This window comes from Babylonia areolata, chromosome 2 (genome assembly GCF_041734735.1).
Source record: "Babylonia areolata isolate BAREFJ2019XMU chromosome 2, ASM4173473v1, whole genome shotgun sequence".
Lineage (NCBI taxonomy): Eukaryota > Metazoa > Mollusca > Gastropoda > Neogastropoda > Buccinidae > Babylonia > Babylonia areolata.
This window is the reverse complement of record NC_134877.1, coordinates 26,386,852-26,406,843: the sequence shown is the minus strand read 5'-3', so window position 1 is coordinate 26,406,843 and position 19,992 is coordinate 26,386,852. Positions and strand designations below refer to the sequence as shown.

The window sequence follows — 19,992 nt, the reverse complement described above, 5'->3', positions numbered from 1 at the left end:
TGCCTGCCACCTTTTTGCCATCACCCTTTGAATCACAAACCATAAACTGATGCAAGAGACAGCAACAAAATGAGATTTTTCTTAAAAATCAAGCCAACCAACAATGGAAAACATGCCAAATGACCCAGTCAACTTATCATCCTTTTTATTTAACATAACCATCCAGGAGTGAACGGGTACCCTACTACAATTGGGGAAGGTTAAAACAGCAGACAGAGACGATTGCAACATGCCTTCCTCTCCTGAGCCTAATACAGTCAACATGAATTCACTGCCCTGATGGCTGTAAAAGCTATGATGCGACCATTATAACCCAAAACTGACAAATTTCCACAGAGTTCACTGATAACAATCAAGTCCTCAGAAGCTTGAACATCATGATCGTGAACAATCACCACACTGTTTCTGCAACAAAGAGAACCATCTCCTTTGTAATAAACAAAACAGTTTCAGTGTCTACATCCAGGATGCTTTGACAATTACTTTCGCTGCTGCCATGAACAGCACACTCCCTTGTTGCACATGTTACTGGTGTAGATCAGTGGATTAAAAGCTGTGTTGTGTCCACTCCAGGAGTCCATCGCATTGATCTCGAGGATTCAACACAATTAAGAACTGTGTTATCTCCACCAGGATGTTCTGAATCTGTGCGTGCATGCACATTATCCTGTATGTTCTTCTGATTGTATAATTCTAACAGGTGACCTCAAACTGCTCTCTTGAAAGACTTAGAGAGACAGAGAGAGAGAGAGGCAGAGACAGACTAACAGACAGAACTCAGAACTCAAAACCTTGCCTTTAGATGCTCATCATGTAACAGTTCAGACTATAAGTTTGCACTATAAAGTACAACAACAGATCACAGACAAACAGAGAGAGAGAGAGAAAGAGAGATAAGGTGAGTACTGGGATAAGAAGCAAAGACAGATCAAGAGAGAACAAAACATCTGTTTTATTACTGTTGAATTAAGATCCAGTGGCAGTCCTCTCATCTGTCCACTTTCACTCCCCTTATGACACCCGACTGCACCACACTCCCACAGCACATGCCACAAACCAAATTTCAGACTCAGACACAAACCAAAGTTCAGACTCAGACACAAACCAAAGTGCCAAATGAAAATTTATCAATATAAAACAAATTATCATCATTATTCTCTTTATTTTTCTTGTTGTTGATACTTATAATATATTGCCTATATTTGGTAGAGAGACAAAACTGTAAGTGCTTTGCTTTACAGTCATTTGTACAACAGGCTGCCTACCTGGGTAGAGCAGACTGACAGCTGCCTTCTGCCATTCATCACAAAACAGTTCAGACTCAAGATACAATGTACCAACAAATCACAGGTGTTTCTTTGAACAATGCATTCAGTCCCTGTTTTTATGAACAACGCATTCAGTCAACAATGCTTCCAGTCCCATATCTACAGACAATGCATTCTGTCCTGTTTCTATAAACAATGCCTTTCAGTCCTGTTTCTATGAACAATGCATTCAGTCTCATTCCTATTAACGTTGCATTCAGTCCCATTTCTACAAACAATGCATTCAGTCTGGTTTCTGTAAACCACACATTCAATCTATAAACAATGCGTTCAGTCCAGTTTTTTGTTGTTTTTTTTAAAAACACATTCAGTCTCATTTCTATCAAACATGGGCTCAGTCGCATTTCCATAAACAATGCAATCAATCCCATTTCTCTAACTCTGAACAACGCATTCAGTCCAGTTTTTATTTTCAAATTTTTTTATTATTTTTTAATAAACGCATTCAGTGTGATTTCTGCTGAACAACGGATTCAGTCTCATTTCCATAAACAACGCACTCAATCCATTCCTCTTAACAAAGACATCCAGTCCCGTTTCTATCATTATAACGCAGCGTTCAACCCCTGTCATTCCACTTCCATTTTGATCTCAATGCTCAGGTCTTGCTCCCCATCGAGGGCATGAGGGGGCGGCAGAGACAAATGGGAGGTGGAGGGGGCGGAGGAGGACTGGACCTGGTGGAAGGCGATCTCCTCCTCACTCAGCTGGAACTGCTGCTGCAGGCGCTTCCAGTCCACTGGGTGGTTGTGGCTCTCCGTGCTCTGGACACCACAACGCCACCACACAACCATGTTCAGCACTTCCTTAATCTTTTGGGGGAAGGGGTAGGAGGGTTGGTTGGTTTTTTGGTTGTTATTTTTTGGTGGTATGTTCAAAGTTTTTTTTGGTTGTAAGTCATAAAAAAATGACTTCTTGCATTTTAATTCATACTTTTTTGTTGTTGTTGTTAGGATTTGTGACAAAGTGTTGTTGTTTGGTGTATGTATCTTTCTTGAGCTTTACTCATTATCAGTTCACAGGTGGGGAATTTCCCCCCCCCCCCCCCCCACCCCCTCCATTCTAAAGCTGTTTTGTTTGTGTGCTTGTGAGAGACAGAGACAGAGAGAAAGAGAGAGGGTGCGTGTGTGTGTGTGTGTGTGTGTGTGCGCGCGTCTGAATTTTGTGTGTAAGACCGAGCAACAGAGAGAATGTGGACCATGTATACAGCTGTAGATGTGTATGTCAGGGTGCTAATTTTTTGTGACTGTGCATGTGAGTGTATACATTCATAAGATGACAAGTGAACTGGAATATGTGCATAATAATAAATAATGCAATTAAGGAAGCAAAATACAAACAGCAAGTTTTTTTGGTTCTTCTTTTCTACGGCTTCTCTCATTTGTTCCCTTCATATTCAACAAAATGATGTCATTCTTTTATTTTTCTGAGGATTCTTACATTCCAGTTCAACATATGTCATACTTTTATTATTCTTGGGCTACTTATATCTGTTCCAGTTCAACAGCATTATGTCAAACAAACTTTTATCATTCTTAGGATTCTCACATTTGCTTCCTCCTACATTTGCATACTCACTTTTATTAGTGTTAGGCCTGTTCGAGTTGTTCGCTGAAAGAATGCTTACTTTTATAATTCTACTGATTTGTTCGCTTAAAGAATGCCTTCTTTTATAATTCTACTGATTTGTTCGCTTTAACAATGTATACCAACTTACTTGTATAATTTTACTGATTTGTTCACTTAAACAATTTTACTGATTTGTTCGCTTAAACAATGTATACTAACTTACTTATATAATTCTACTGATTTGTTCACTTACCGAATGTATGTACACTTTTATAATTCTACTGATTTGTTCGCTTGAACAAAGTATACATTACATTTATAATTCTACTGATTTGTTCGCTTAAAAAATGTATGTATACTTACTTTTATAATTCTATCATCGGAGCTGGTGGTACAACGGCCCCGACAGCCATCCACTTTGCACTTCCAGGCTGTTCTGTTGGAGAAACGCCTGTCCAAGCGGAAGTGGTAGCCGTTGAGAACAAGCATCCGACCCCTCCGACTGGTGGGAAAGAAACCCGAAAACTGCCCTAGGCCACTCTCACCCTGATCCTCCTTCCATTCCGCCACTTCTGAACAAGCAGACAGCAATCAGTTGTACAGACCATCGTTATGGAAATTTATATTTTTCTATCCTACGTCCTCAGAATGTTTACTTGTTTCTGACCATGTTTATTTTTCATCAGGCTGTTGAAGCAGTCTGTTCATTAAAGGATTTGTTTTAAATGCTGAACAGTTTGTAACAATATGTATTCTTGAATGTACAGAAACTTACCGGTACTCTTTCATGTCTTTAGTGACGTATCAGACAGACATTTGTTTTAAAACTCACCATCTTCTACAACCTACTCTTCAGCAAAAAAAGCAAGGAACTTTTATCGCATTTATGGTTCAAGATCTTTCTCTGATTCAAACAAGTCCACTCACTGATGTATCAATCTGACAGCTTTTTAACTGAACCACCCTGCAGTTTGGTCCAGTGGACAGCAAGGCAGAGCCTGAGATATGGGTCAAACAAAACTTCTACTGGTACTACTGCCAGTGATCCCTCTTTTCTGGTTTTGCTCTGTCTCAAGTGCCTGGCTTTCCCCACCTGCTCTTCCCAAACAGCAATAAAAAGTGAAATTTTGTTCTGGCAGATAGATTTTACATTGTTCCAATTTTTGGTGGAAGAGAAGAACAAGGAGTTGTGTTGTGATGCATTGCATTGCGTTGTGTTTCGGTGTAATGTGGCGTGGTGTTGCATGTATATGGGTCAGGATTTTCTTGGGGTTTTTTGTTGTTTTTTTTAATGCTCCACAGAAGTGGACTTCTGTACATTCTGAAGACGTTCTTGACTGGTGGTTTTACAAGGACACATAAACCTATTCTCAACCTTCTTTTCCAGCAAACTATTTGTACTGTTAGAAACCCTCCAATGAAGGTGCACAAGTTCTTAGAACTATCAATTTTACATCAGGTGACTGAGAGAGAGGGAGAGAGGGAGGGAGGGAGAATGTATGTTAATGAGTGTGTGCGTGCATGTGTGTGTGTGTGTGTGCGCACGTGTGTGTGTGAGCGAGCAAGCATGTGTGGCATGCACATGTGCTAGAGTGTGTGTGTGTGTCTGTGAAAGCGTTCTTTTGGTATGAACACCACTTATATCAATACTGTCTACTCCAAGTCTGAGAGTCACACACACACACACACACACACACACAGAGAGAGAGAGAGAGAGAGAGAGAGAGAGAGAGAGAGATTACATAAGTTACCATAATTCAAACAACAAACTCAACCACGTGCCTGATCAGAGTACAAGTGCACAAGAGAGAGACAGACAGACACATATGGAGAAAGACACAGTCACAGAAAAAGACAGATATAGAAAAACAGAGACTGAGAAACAGGCAAGAGACAGAGAGAGAGAGACAGACAGACAGACAGTAGAGAGAGAAACACAGTTACCACACAGTAAACAATGATCTAAAACACAAGACTAAGTATGGTACAGATACAAATAAACACCCTCCCAGCCAACATTGGACAACACTACCAAAATAAACATACACCTGAAGATCCAGTGTTCAAGACAGTGCTTTTTATTACACGCCTATATCTTCAAAACAACACTTGAATGTAACACAAAAAAACAAGGACACAACTTTTTGGTTGCATCTAAACTGTAACACAGGAAATCACTTGGAACTTAGAAAAATTGTTTTAAATCTTCAAAACATATTTACAAATGTTGCCTGGTTCAAATTACCACACAGTGAAAATAATGCAGGGTTTTCCAGCACAAAGGTTATTGCTCGACAGAGGACCAACAGGAGGACACTGGGCATAAAATACAGAACCGCTGTTCAGGAACTCCACATGTCTTTGGATTCTTTCATTTTGCTTGTGTTCCATACACTTCTCTTTGGGAGAACCATCATCCCCTTCCACTCCCCACATGAGCTGGGAGAAGGTGAATGTTTTCAGAAACCTGAATCCTTAAACCAACTTTTTGTTTCTTTTCTTTTTTTTCTTTTTTTTAAACACACAAACAACAACAGAAAACCAACACTGACCCCCTTATCTATCAATCAATTTCCCACAATTTTAAAGAAAACCTTTGTGGGTAAGCACTCTGGCTAACAACTAACATATTTACAACAACACTGTTTTCACACACACAAAGTGAAAGAAACATTACAAACCATTGTTGTTGCTGTGTTTTTTAAACTGCCATAACCATCTTTTAACAACACAACCAGAAAGTCTGATCATCTATCATTCACATCCAAGTCACAATGTGTATTATTTACAACCAAGGAATTACACTTTTCATGGAAAGTTGTGTTTAATTACATATGAATACATATACATATATATGCCAAGAATAACTCAACCAAACTAAGCTGGACACTGGTTGGTGTAAAGTGGACAATGGGGATCTAAGACAGTTGTGGATGCACAATCATGAGCATATGCACCATTAAATATTATTGTGGGTGCATTGGCACAGGTGCATGCACACACGCCAACAAGCACTTTCAATCTCTCTCTCTCTCATTCACACACACACACACGCACACACACACACACACACACACGCACACGCACACACACACACACACCCCTAGTATCACTTTACAGTACAAGGACAGATGGGCACTTCTCTGGAACACATATGCAGAAGACATCAAAATCTGCCAAAACAGTCATGCAGTTCTCAGCCCACCTGATAACCACATTCTGGACTACAGAATAAAAATATTGAAGATAATCCCAACACTTTGTAATCATAATGAACGAACTTTCTCCAACATCTTTCTCTTGAGTTGAAGATGCTCTTACATATATTTTTGGACTTTATATACACACAACATGGATTTTTTCTTCTTTCTTTTTTTTTAATTTTTTTTAAATAGGTTTTTTAAATCTTTTAGATCGAGGGGAAACTACAGCATAAATTTCAAAATGTCAATAAAATCCCATGCACTGTAACGTTGTTGTTTTTTTTAATTGTTTAAATAAAGAGCCAATCAATGCACAACTTCTATTCCAGAGTGGCAAACACAGCACCACAAGAACTGATCATTGTTTCAATGTGGGGAATCTAAACTCTGGTCTTCTTGCAAGAGTTTTTAACACGATCTGTTTGCAAGTAAAAACAGGCAAAACAACACTGGCTGGGTGATAATAGAAAACTTCTCCATACATTACTACATGACAACAACAATAACAGTTATCATAACGCATCTCAGCAGCAAATGACCAACACTCAAAAATTCTCTATTTCCAAGACTCTAGCACAATACTATTTCAACATGACTGACGACATACCCTGGAACCAAACCAACCAACAGTGTGTACCCCCACCCCCTCCATTCCCACCCTTCTTTAAAAAAACAACAAAAACAACAAAACCTGCACTCCCTGAGTCATGGTGACTGGATTTTTTCTTCTTTCCTTTTTTCTTTTCTTTCTCATCGCTACAAATATAACACATATTGTCAGATATAAAACTCAATAAAATATATATAAAAAAAAAATTTTAAGCTGATAAAACAATAAAATGATCAGCAACTTAAATAAACCTGACCACAGGAAAATTCGTCTGTGATGCTCTGTTGATGTTCAGTTGGAAGGTATTCTGCTTCCTCCTGTTCCCACACCAATTATTTATTTCTAAACCCAACTAATTAGTCTTTAACTATGAGGTGGGAGGTTGGGGGTGGGGACACTACCAGCCGACAGACTGGAGATTATGTTGTGGTATTTCTAACTAATGCTCTTTATAGAACACATTCAGTGACTGTGATACTGACGATGATTAAATAGTACAGCTGACCATTAAAACAGTATATTTCTTTCAAACGCTTTTTTCAAAGAAACGAAGATTCAATCGAGTCCTCAAGAAGCATAAAAACACTACTTAACCCCTTAACTTCTGAACCTTGGTGAAATGAAATCAGTATGGCATGGGTTTTGAAGTTATTACTTTCTGTGTGTTTTTCAAAAGTGTAACTGATTCTGCTGACAAAAAGTAGTACAATCCCTAGAGACAGCAGTCCAAGTAAAGAGCAGTAACCAACACCCTGATCTGTCAGCTCTTGTCTTCACTAAGTGACAGCCCTCCACTGACTAGTATGCTCGTCAGCAGTAGTCAATGGGTTAATTAATTATACAGGGGCTGTATGGCTTCCACCTGTCTTCATAGACAGGTCTTTGTGAACTTTCACCAGATGAACGCGCAGGTTTTGCCGGTGACCAAAGAACTTCCCGCAGTGTGCGCACTGTAGGCTGGAGTTGTGACCGTGCTCCTTGTTGCGGTGGTAGCTCAGGTTAGCTGCTGAGAAGAACCGCTGGTTGCACTGAATGCACAGGAACAGCTTGTGCACCGTGCGCAGGTGTTCGTACAGGTAGAGCCCTGAGCGCATCACCTCGCCACAGTGACACTGCTGGGGAAACTGGTCCCCCTGGGACCCCCCAACACTCTGATCAAAGGTCTGTTGCACGCTCCGCTGACTGAAGCCCCCACCCCTCGGGGGACCACTCCAGGGAGAGTGGCCTACACTCATTCCTTCCTCCTGGGGCCATACTTGCTGTTGTTGTTGTTCTGGCAACAGCCTATAACCCATGCTGTCCGGTCTGCCCACAGAAATACTGTCGGCACTTCTTCGATGTTCAGCTAGGGCTGGAAAAGACGCAATGATGCCGTGAAGAACTTGTTACTGATGCATTTCAAAAAATGGAAAAAGAAACATATTCAAAATCCATTCCTTACATAGGGGAAGAGAGAGAAAAAAAACACTGAAAGAACTGCCATGGTGAGCTTTCCTGAATGACAATGTTATAAATGAAAGTTTTGGTCATATAACAATGAAACCGAAAGTTGTGCAAATTTGAAGTTCAAAGAAAAATGGAGGACAGGCACATCCACTGCTGAAAGGGGGATGGGAGAGACCATCATTTCAGATCAGAATTTCTCAAACAAGGTAACAACTGATTCCGATGCCCTTGTCAACCAAATAAACTCTGGTGTCTCTGTACATCTTCATCATCTTCACTCCTGGTGTTTATTTTTGATACTACCCATCTGTTTCCTGTTCTTAAGGTCCTCCCCCATTCCACTACCACAAACCCATAACACTATTTCTTCTTCTTTGTTTAAATTAAATAGAGTAAATAATTTTATCATCTGAACAGTACCACAAAGTCAGACAAAGGGAGATCAGGCAGTTTTGCTGTAAATGTCAAGGAATGCCAGGTGCAACCTTTCCCCTAGATAATAGGACCTTTGGATTCTAAATAAACCAACAATCCTGATAGTATAAATGAGACTGTGTGTATGAATGCGTGGCATGGACACACGCTTGCCCACCTTTAAAACAGCCATGGTGAGCCCAATACACTGAAACCCAGTTGGAACCACAAGAAGTCATTGTGCTGGTCTTGTTCCCGCTCCATCCCACTTGCTCTTCTCTCTGGAGTTGTTCTAGAATTCTGGAGACTGGAGGTGGTGCCAGTGAGGAGTGTTCTGCCATGGGGACTACAGCCTCTTGAATATCAAAACTTATAAATGAAATCTAAATACCTAAAATTGCTTCTTAATCATTCACAAAAATGTTTGTACACATTTTTGCTTTTTAATGGCACAGATTTAAAAAAAAAAAAAAAAAAAAAATGGTCTGCATATATTTTGATTTCAAATCCATTTCCTAAATCTTAAGTACTTGGTTTTGAAGCGACACGCAACTAATGTTCATTTGTCAGAGGCGGGTGGAGCCAAAGTGTTATGAACAGCTATCATGTGCCTGTTTTTGTTCTGCATGTGGGCAAAGGTCTTCCCACACTGGGGGCACTGCAGGTTCTTGTTGCTACCATGCTTGGCATTGCGGTGGCGGATCAGCGTGCTTCGGTTCCTGAAACGCTCATTACAGTCGATACACTCCAGGCGATGCGATAATCGCTGGTGGGTCGCTCGCGCCAAAGGGTCCCGAAACAGCCGAGGGCACTCGGGGCATTTTAGAAAACCTGGGGCTTGGTCAAGCATGTAAGGGACCCCTCTCATGTTTGCTGAAGGCTGGCGCGACACAGGGGCGGAGTGGCTGGGTGGGGCCTGAGCATGCCAACATCTCTCCGATCCGACAATAACCGCTTCATCTTCATCGCCCCAAGACATGCCTGAAACGGCAAAGGACACGTTTAGTTGGGAGCTTGCCAACAAAGCCGTTATAAATTATGGAAATCAATGCAAAATCAAGCCGTGCAACCCTTGCAGATCCTGACAACACTGAGCTTCCTTTCCACAATATCTATCCAAGAATACAGAGGAGTGCACAGAACTAAATATAAAGTTTGGCTTTTTTTCCCCCCTTCTTTTATTGCTTTTTCATAATTGTAAAGCTATTTTATCAAAATGCTGTGGCACAACATAAAGGAGAGATGAGAAGGGGTGGTTACTCTATCAACTTACTCATTTTCATTTCTGTTAATCACACTTGGATACGTATCAAAACTATTTAACGACACTATCAGAATGTATGCAGTGTCATTAGGAACCTAGTATATGTTAAATTCCCTTTATCAAACAGTCTCCCCTCCCCCTCTCCGTCAACAGTTGTCGAGGATACAAACGGATTCAACTGTATTATTTTTACAATGTCTGATCTCTTTGTCCACCCTAAAACCCCATGTCATCAACAAATCTGGCAGGTTGGCACGAACTACAACCCAACCTGCATCAATGGTATGGATTATTCCACAGTCATCATCAGATGAAATACAGAAAACAAGATTTTAAAACTTCCTTCTTCCTTAGTGACACTATGTACACTGGAGAAATAAACACCAGCAGTAAGTTGGGACAGAGAGGAGAGAAAGTGGGAGGAGAAATCATCATTTCAGAATATTTTGTCTTTGTGCACACACACACACACACACACACACACACACACACACACACTCACTCACTCACTCACTCTCACTCTCTCTTTCTCGCAATAGCAGTCTGCAGTATGTAGTTGTTGAGTTGTGGGGGTGAAAAAAACAGTGGTCTGAAGACATCTGTAAAGTGCCCATCACTTTGTAATCCAATTTAACACAAGGAAAAGGGTTTTACAATAATGAAACGAATCACAAATTCATGTCATCTCACAATTGTAAAAAACAAACAAAAAAAACACAAAAAATGTATAAGAACACACACACACACATGTGCACACACTGCTACACAATCAAGGGAAAAAATCAGATGATTAAGATTAAAGCAGTGCTTCCTGAAGGGGAAATGTCCATAGAAATTATTGAGTTGGGAAGCCTTCTTCCAATGATAAAAATGAATCACTGATTAAAAGCTTTCTTCAGTTGGTTTTTTTTGTTTTTTTGTTGTTTTTTTCATAGACAAATTATGTCAAACAAGCAATGATGATTAATCTATTACATCACACAGACTGGACAAGTGAGGAGTGCAGGAAAACAATCCAGGTAAACTCTTCCATCATTTTGAAAGTACCATTTCAAAGATGGTCTAAAAATACCATAAACAGCTCAATGCTGTTACAAACTTAACGATGGTGAGTTAATCTAAAAACCAATAGTACTGAAAAAAGCCAGTACAAACGATTACTTCATCAACAGATCAAAAAGTCTCCAATACACTCTGGCCTCCGCCCCCCCTCCCCCCCCAAAAAAAACCTCTTACAACTGTGCTCTACAGTATACTTTCACCATTTCACTTTTCAGTTTATTTAAAGAAGAAAACAAACAAACATTTGTTTTGTATGTGTAGGGCCTGCAAATCCAGTCCATTCAGTTAACTGAAAGCAAGATTAAGAAAGGATGTGTGTGGTGTCCTGTTTTCCACCTTCAAGTGCTGACATGAATCACAGCAGTGCACAGTGCAATATTTATCCCACAAGGTAAATGTACAGATCATCATGTTGGGGGTTTGGGGGGGGGGGGTGGGGGGGGGAGAGGAGGGTATAAGAGGTGAAAGGACAGGTATAAATACATGCTCCAAGCACTGAACAATTAACTTGATCTTGAGGGCTTTTGCCAACAGGTGAAAAACACACAGAATAAATGCTGCAGTATACGACTCTCCATGCTGATAACTTCCTTTTCACACAGACCTCCAAACGATGAATCAGGTGAAGTACGAATAAAACTGTCTTCACTTTATATACAAATAAGAACAACTTTGTTTTTAACCTGCAGTTCCAACAATAATGATGATCAGTCATCAGCTTTCAGTCTGTGTCTTTTGTCTTTCTATCTACAGCCCAGACAACCACACTGAATCTTATATCAGCTCAATTTTTTTTTTCTGTTGAACACAAACACAACAAACTGCAAAGTCATACTGAACTTGGAAAAGGAGGGGGGAGGGGAAGAAGGGAAAATTACAACTGCATTACAAAGCATGTCATCCCAAGCTCATATCAAGACAAGACTGAAGGGTGTGACTGCCATCATCACTGCCAATTGTGCAGGTATGTCTTTCTTAGTCTGAGTGCCAGAATTGGAGTGGGGGTGGGGGTGGGGACTTCCATGCCTAACATAAATAGAATTATATACAAGCTGTTCGAATAGCCAGCAAAAGTGAATAACAAAGAAACACTCTGGTCACAGAAGTCAAGTCTCCACAAGCTTCTATACAACATCAACAACAAATATGCAGTGTCTTTGTATACATAGACTGTATCACATGAAAATAATTTGTTGAACTGAAACCAACTCATAAGAATTCACATTTGCTTTATGCCAAAATAACACTTCAGTCATGATCAATGAAGCTTTCTGCAAAGCGTGTCAATGACAAAATAAAATGACCAATTTTTTCATGTCAGATTAAAACACTACTGAACAAACAACAATGCAGAAAGCTCTGCATGCCTGCACATGTTCTTGAATGTATACACAATTATTCAACTTTCCCGTCCTTCCAACATTTCAACCAAGTCCTACTGAGGCCAGTATCAGAGTATGATACAACAGATGACTTTTACATCAAATGAAAAACGTTTAATGGGTAGGATGGAGGTGGGGAGGGTGGCTGAAATCTATTCTCAGTGATGGTTTTCACCACCAAATGGCACAATGATGAAGCCCCGGTGTCTTAACATGTTTTATGCCCATGTCAAAGAACCCGTGACAGAGAAAGGTTTGTAGAATGGCTACATTTTGCGGACAAGTCCATGTTTGATAAAGCTTTGGTTTATATTTCCTCAGGGTGTGTCACTGCATGTGGACCCATCCATACACACTTTAACACAACCACTGAACCATGAGGCCAACAAAAACTAAGGAAAGTATGAGCATCTACCCACTACCTACCTACCCGTAATGAACCTCAAGTGGCATTATCAACAAAACACATTTATAAATGAACAATGAAAAATCAGTTAACTAATAAATAGCTCAAGGGGGAGTTGCAAATGTCTGATCTACACCTGGGCCCAATGCTTTGGTCAGGTACTGAAATTCCACATATCATTAAGTCTTACTGTCTGTGATAGTGGCTGCTCAACACTCATAACTGCATTGTTCTCTGTCTGTCTGTCTGTCTGTGTGTGCTGTGTGTATGAAACAAATAGATACAGGCACATTGATACAGTGGACCTCTCACACCCCACCCCTAGCTGTTGGTGTAAAGAAATTAAGTGGGTATGGTGGAAAGGGAGGCAGGTGGAGGTGGTGGTGATTCTGCTGGAGTGGGAGGTGTGCAAATCCAATTCAACAGGACAGTTCAATTTCATCAGAACGAAACACTGCCAAGCTAACTACAGGGACAGCATGCCGAACTCGTCAATGCCATGAACGTGCTTCATGTGATAGTTTTTGTGCTGCTTGTGACTGAGCATCTTGCCACACAAGGGGCACATGAGGTCCTCCCTGTGGCCATGCTTGGCGTTGCGGTGATAGCCCAGGGCCTGCTGCGACTTGAACACCTTGCCGCACTCGTAACAGTGGTACTCCTTCTTCTCCCCCCACAGCCGGGGCCTGCCCGGGGAGCGGTGCTGAGGGGGAGGGAACTGGGGGGTGGAGGAGTGGACGGCGGGGTCCACAGGACTGGACCGGGGGGACTGGCTGCTGCTGGCAGCCATGCCCAGGGGAGGGGTCAGCTGGGACTGACTGAACACCGCATAACTTGCTGAACTGGGGGAGGGTGACACTCGCTGCAGAGGGCTATAGCACTGCTGCTGCTGCTGCTGCTGCTGAGACAGCTGATGCGCGGAGCTGGAACTGGGTTGGGGTTCATGCAAAACGACGGGGTTTGAGTAGTGGATGGTGCGAAAGCCCTGGCCGACGGGTAAGGACACTTCCGCATGCTGAGGAAACACTGCCCTTGACGGGCCTGCCAGGGGAGACTGCAGAAGGGTCTTCAGCTGGCTGGCTGAGGAGACCTGTTGGGCCTGAAGCTGGGAGACCGGGAGGGGGTCTGTTAGAGAACCAGACTGAGTGGCTGCATGAAACTGAGTGACGGGCCTGAGGACAGGGTCTGTGTGTCCGGAGGGAGGGTAGGGAGCTGGAGCCAGGAAGCGGCCCGGTGCAGACTGGCCAGCCAAGGCCTCCTGGGTCGAAACAGAACCCACTTCAGGCTGCAAGGGCACAGTCTGCTGTGACTGCTCTGGCTGCTGTGCAGCGGACTCTATCTCACTCAGACGTTTGATACCAGAGATGACAACCTCTGCCATGTCTGAAATGGCAAAACAGAGTTGCAAAAAATAAATAACAATATGATAATTGAAGAGAAGGAAATGTACTGCTGTATCAATATGACACATCAAAAACATATCAATACATTCTGTTTTGGAGGCAAGACCCTCTAGTGGGTAACATACGACAGCCTGTATTATCAACTGTGCATTAATACAAGAATGAAAGGAATTCGGACAGTGCATTTGGAAGGGTTTCAATTATTACTAGCGGTAAAATGCTTTACCATGTTCTGAACAAGCCAGTATGCTTGGGGACAGAGAGAGTGATTGATGGATTACAATAAGGAAAGAAATAACAGAACACTCACAAAATTATATATCTATTTCATTTCTAGAATGGTTTTAACATACACTGTATTTTCAAACCATAGAAACCAAGTTTTTTTGTTTTGTTTTTTAATTAAAAGACAGGACAAGAACCCAACAAAGAAAGAAAGAGACAACTTAATCCTTTAATGAATTATATCAAAAATACTATTCCCACCCACTACTCAATAGAAAAAAAAAGTTACCTTTTCACTTATGTCAAGTCATCAGGTGACATTTCCAAAGGGACCTCAGTACCTGCTAGAAATTCCCACCATCAACACCCCCCTCAGAACCAGCCTCTTTTCCAGCAGGTCAGGCATGGCCACAGTTGTGACGGTGGGAAACATGCCAACATCTGCGCACAACAAAACTGTCCTGGGAAACTGCCCAACAACACCCTCTTTCCGTCAGCAGGACTCCTCTGGTACTACTCCATTATCAAAACAGCACTGGGAACTGATGCCAGATCTCCACACAACAGAGAAAGAGATATCCATGACACTTCCAATTCGTGACCAATGATTATTCTTTCTGCTTTCTTCTGTCAGCAATTAGGTCGCTTTATCATGGTTTGTTGTTGTTTTCACTTCATTATCAATCCCTCACAAGGGCAACTTTTAGACCAGAATTTCACTTCTAGAAAGGTCATCTCAAACCAACTGACTGCAACATGCCAATGTTCAGAAAACTCACTCACACATCAGCACAACCAAGGTGTTATTTGAAGAAGAATGCGGTTGAATGAACAGGACAGGAAAAAATGTGCATTGCAACATTATCTTTTCAGGTTTCAACAAATAAAAATGTGACACCATTTTCAATTAGCCATTTTGCACAGTCTGTAAAGCTGATTTAAAAGTTTTCCCATTCAAATTTAATAGAAGACTACACAATGCTGCACAAGCTTGCATCCATGCCATGTTTCACCATCTCTGGATGTGAGTGTTCATGTTTGCGGATGTATGCATGTGAAAAAAAAAACCAAACATACCACAAAACAGAAATATGAAGCTCAGGCAGTCACAGGATTTAAAGATTGTGTTGGTTCACCCCCCCCCCCCCCACCCTCCCACCTACCCCCACCCCACCCCTTCTTCTTGAGCATGTAAGATACTATTAAGTAAACAATGTATTACTACAATAGCTCTTTTCCCTTTTGTCACACAGGGACTTAATGACATTGACTATGGACTCGGGTCACTGAACAGGAAGCAGTCATTGTCACACGAGTTACTGATCAGTCCCATACACATCATGTGGGAAGGTCTCACTCAACAGGCAAACAATAGGGGTTGAACTGTCACCAACACAATGAGCCATCTGCACATGGTTCCTCAGTTTATCAGCGCGGTAGAACACTGCATCACAGACAGAGCAAGTCAAAGGCCGAGACTGGTCACACATCCAGCGGTGGCGTTGTAGAGACTGCAAGGCCTGATAGACCTTTCCACAACGTGTACAAGCAAAGGGTTTGCTGTTGTCGTTTGTTGGTGCGTCAGGAGTTTTCTCCGATGCTCGCTGGGGACTGTCATGCTTGCCAACACCCTTGCCGGTGATGCTGGACGACTTCTTTATCACTTTATTACAGGAATCCATATGCTTTTGCAACCGAGCCACATCTGGGCAGTAGAACATGCAACGCTTGCAATACAGACTTCCAGCTGCACTCGGGCCTTTACAGAAATTACTGCTAGACACTTCCCTGTACCAGTCACTCCCACTGCCAATGTGTTTCGCTGTTGGTAAAAGGTGTATAGCCACTGTGGAGAAGAAGAAAAAAAATGTCTATCAGTAAAAGACAAAGCTATGACTTACATTTCTTTAAGAAAAAAAAATTGTGTCAGTAAAAGACAACGCTATAATCAAAACCAGATATTTTTCATATTATTTCATTACAAAATACTCCATAAATAAACTTCACAATACCTACTTCAAAGCCATGGTAGAAAACATGATACTTCAGGCATACTGCTTTTAAAAAAAAACTAAATAAAAAAGAAGACGACTCAAACTAGCTGGCAGTCTGATCAACACAAAGTCAACATGGTGAAGAATCGGAAGACAGGCAGACACTTGGTAACCTCAAACAGTAAATTCACCTGGTCTTCTGATGGTGCTATTGTTTGGCAACTGTACCCCTTTCCCATCTAAAGTAAAGTATGACTTCAAAAGCAAGCTCGAAGTTTTGCAAACTGAGAAGCGAGTGTATGTTTAAAAAATATATATATATACAAGTTCATCAGGTTCATGATGTGCATAAGTACAGCGAGCAGGGATCCCACCATGGTCTTCACTGATCATGATTATGACAGAAAGGGATCAAGAAAATAGTAGCTCTTCAAAAAGGAAAACAATGGGAAAAAATTTGAACCTGAACTGAGCAAACCCAGAAAGTAGCAGACGGAAAGAGCATTCCAGAGAGATCATAAGAAATTGTGAACTTGTATGTGACTCCAGTGTAGTAAGCCTTCAGTTTTGATGTTTATTATGGAAACAATGTTAACGCAAATAGCTATTATGCCATGGGAAAGTGTTCTACCATTGGACTGTAACACAGACAGAACAGACTGAAAATAAGTGAGTGCGCACGCGCACAGAAGGGCTTGAGAGAGTGAGAGAGAGAGAAATGTGTGTGTGTGTGTGTGTGTGTGTGTGTGTGTGTGTGTGTGTGCGCGCATGACCTGGAAAGAGGGGGATGTGGAGTGTGTGAACTGGAAAAAATCAGTTTGTGTTGTAAGACTTCTCATGACACCATCTCCACTTTTGAGTGCAACTCTGTGCATGCAGTTTTACTGCTATGATAACAAGCAAGATCTTGTGCAGTTCTGCTACCCTGGGTGGGGTGTGCTTGAGTGATATCCATGTGTGTGAGAGAATGCATGAGCATGAGCATAAGCATGAGCGTGTGTGTGATCTTTCCAACAACAAAACAAATATGGTTTTCATATAAAACTATCATATATTTCCTTTTGTACTGTCAAATTGTACAGCTTCTTAATGCGCATTGTACATTTTAAATCCCTTCCTCCTAGCAGACACAGACAAAGATATAGAGAGACAAACATCCAGTGTCACTGCTGATCATAAACCCTCTTTCTTTTTTTTTCAGGAACTTTATTTCACTATGTTTAATTTGCAAACTACAACCTCTCATTTCTCCTATGAGACAGATAGCTCATTTCCCAGTTCTAGACAAAACTCAACCTGAATTGCACTGCAACAACTCTATCACCCTCAGAGCACTATCATCTTAATAGTCTACTGGTTTCATCCAAAGAAACGACAACAAAAAAACATCAATAACACGCCCCAACTTCCAATCTGAATGATGACTTCAAGTCAAATGCCTAATTCCAATCTGAATGATGACCAAGTCAAATGCCTGTCTGTTCGAGCAAGTCTCTGAAAAGCAGACAAAAACATCAGCAGAGCACAATATGTGTCTTCATTCAGATCTACATTTACAGATGTGCGCATTTATTTTCATACAATTGTATATTTCAGTTTTAGCCACATCACTTTTTCAGTCAGTGACAACTTGAAAATCACAACTTTCCTCCATGGGCTGCACTTTAGCAGGAAATCTTAGAAACAGATTATAAACGGCCACTCAGAAAAGCAAAAGCATGTTTTATGAAATCAAGACAAAAGTGTGTTAATCCAAAGACAAGTTATCAACAGGAGAAGAAACCAAAAGTACAAAGGAGTGGAGAACATAACCAATCACTTTCTCCACTTGTCCTTTACTACAAGTTAAAACCACTTGTTCATATCCCTGTTTTCATCTGAATGTCAAGATATTCATGAAATATGCCAATCAAAAGAACTTCAAATGAACTGTGATCAGCTGGCAATTTTCACCACAATGAAATCATGATACCCACAGCCCTGCCGATTGCAAGGAGCCATTTCAGGGCAGAGAGCAACCAAACAATGTTGTAAGTTAAATTCAAAGAACATTAGAATTACAAAAAAAAAAAAAAATCCTGTTCCATCTCCATAAAAACCAAGCAGAAAAACAAGGTGCAGCTCTTTCAGCTGAACGTCAGAACAGACTTTCACGTTCCATTCCTACACCAACTCATTGTCCACCACCCTCCACTTTCCCAGATGAGCTTTCCGGCAGTCCTTCCAGAAAAGCTGGCTGGCATGGAGGTAGTTCCACTCCATGTTTGGCTACGTGTGATTTGAGGGTGTCCAGTCTGTGCGTGGTGTAGTCACAGTGTGAACAGGCCAACACCCGCAGCCCCTGACACTTCCACTTGTGCCGGTTCAGGCTCTGAGGGTACTGAAAAACCCGGCTGCATTTCAGACAGCAATAGCCCTGCTCTGTTGGCGAGGCAATGCCGTGTGGAGGCAGCGTGTGGCAAGGGGCAGTTCTGAGTAACTCGGGGTTCTCTTTCAGCGCAAGACATTTTGCTCTGTGTGCTCTCAACATACCCAGGCTGCCAAGCTGAATCCCACAACTGGGGCACCCATACTGATGCTCTGCACATCAAAACCAAAACATCAGGCTATCGAAAGCCACAACAAGCCACTGCAATATCAAAAACAGTATTTCACTCAATTCCACCACAACTAGCAAATCCTTTCAACTAAAGACTAATCAAATTTCATAACTGCAAGTACCTAGTATTGATGCAGTTTCAACTCCCTCGCCATCTCTATGCTATGTTTCATTTCTAGAACTGCCAGACCTGTTCCTTTCATCACAATCAGTAGTGGGACACAAACTGAGTGAATTTCAGATTCCTGTGAATATCTGTGCGTGTGTGTGAGAGAGAGAGAGAGAGAATACAAATAGGAAGATGTAACCAATAATTCCTGTGCACCTCTGTGCAAGCCAGTGAACATGTGCATGACCTATCAATGCACTCTCGCTTGCTTTTTGTCTTTTTTAAGTGAACTGATCCTCCATCCAAACTTGTCACCCATCCACGGTGCACCAGTGACAGATTGTCTGATCCCACACAAGAGAAAGAGGAGAGACAGATAAGACAAGGATAGCCAGACACAGACAGATGCCAGTAATACTCAATGAGCAGTCAAAAATAATACCAATCTTTCCAAAAAAAATTTTTAATCAAATACGTAAGACACCAAATAAAGCAAACTTCTTGTTCACTCCACAAACAGTTTGGGTGAGAATGAGTGTCATGGAAAAGGTGAAAATGCACAACAAAGACACTGCTCACATCCAAATGTAAGCAGCACATCGTTTCACATTTCTTTCATTCTAATGACAACACAAAAAGACATTGCTCACATCCAAACGTAAGCAGTACATCCTTTCACATTTCTTTCATTCTAAACACAATATAAACTTTTCTTTTACATACCACAGTCATGCATCTGAAAACTGAAGCAATTGGTTCAGACACAATACTTGCCTGCTTCAATATCTTATCTGAGCAGTGGACTGAAACTATTCAGATACATATGGGAGGTAAATGAGTAAACAATTAAATATGGTTGACACTCATGTTTCTCCAGTGTATGTTTGATTATTCAAAACAAAATTATTAAATAAATTTAAAGTGGAAAGGGGAAGGTCAAGAGTGAAGCATTGCTGAAGTTACTAATCAATGAAATCC

General features: G+C 41.3%; 1 protein-coding gene across 4 annotated transcripts in view; it reads right to left on the bottom strand.

Moving 5' to 3' along the window:
* Positions 1-19,992, bottom strand: part of LOC143299655 (uncharacterized) — a 135,576-nt gene that overhangs the window by 66,622 nt on the left and 48,962 nt on the right. Inside the window, exon 4 of one of the 4 annotated variants that reach the window (XM_076612972.1) lies at positions 9,564-14,067. The exons of 2 other annotated variants lie outside the window; for them this stretch is intronic. In XM_076612972.1, coding sequence (XP_076469087.1) covers positions 13,151-14,067 — 917 coding nt within the window. In that variant the 3' untranslated portion in view covers positions 9,564-13,150. Of the gene's footprint in view, positions 1-9,563; positions 14,068-15,611; positions 16,159-19,992 lie in introns of those variants that run through there. One more of the 4 variants, XM_076612998.1, reaches the window with a different exon arrangement.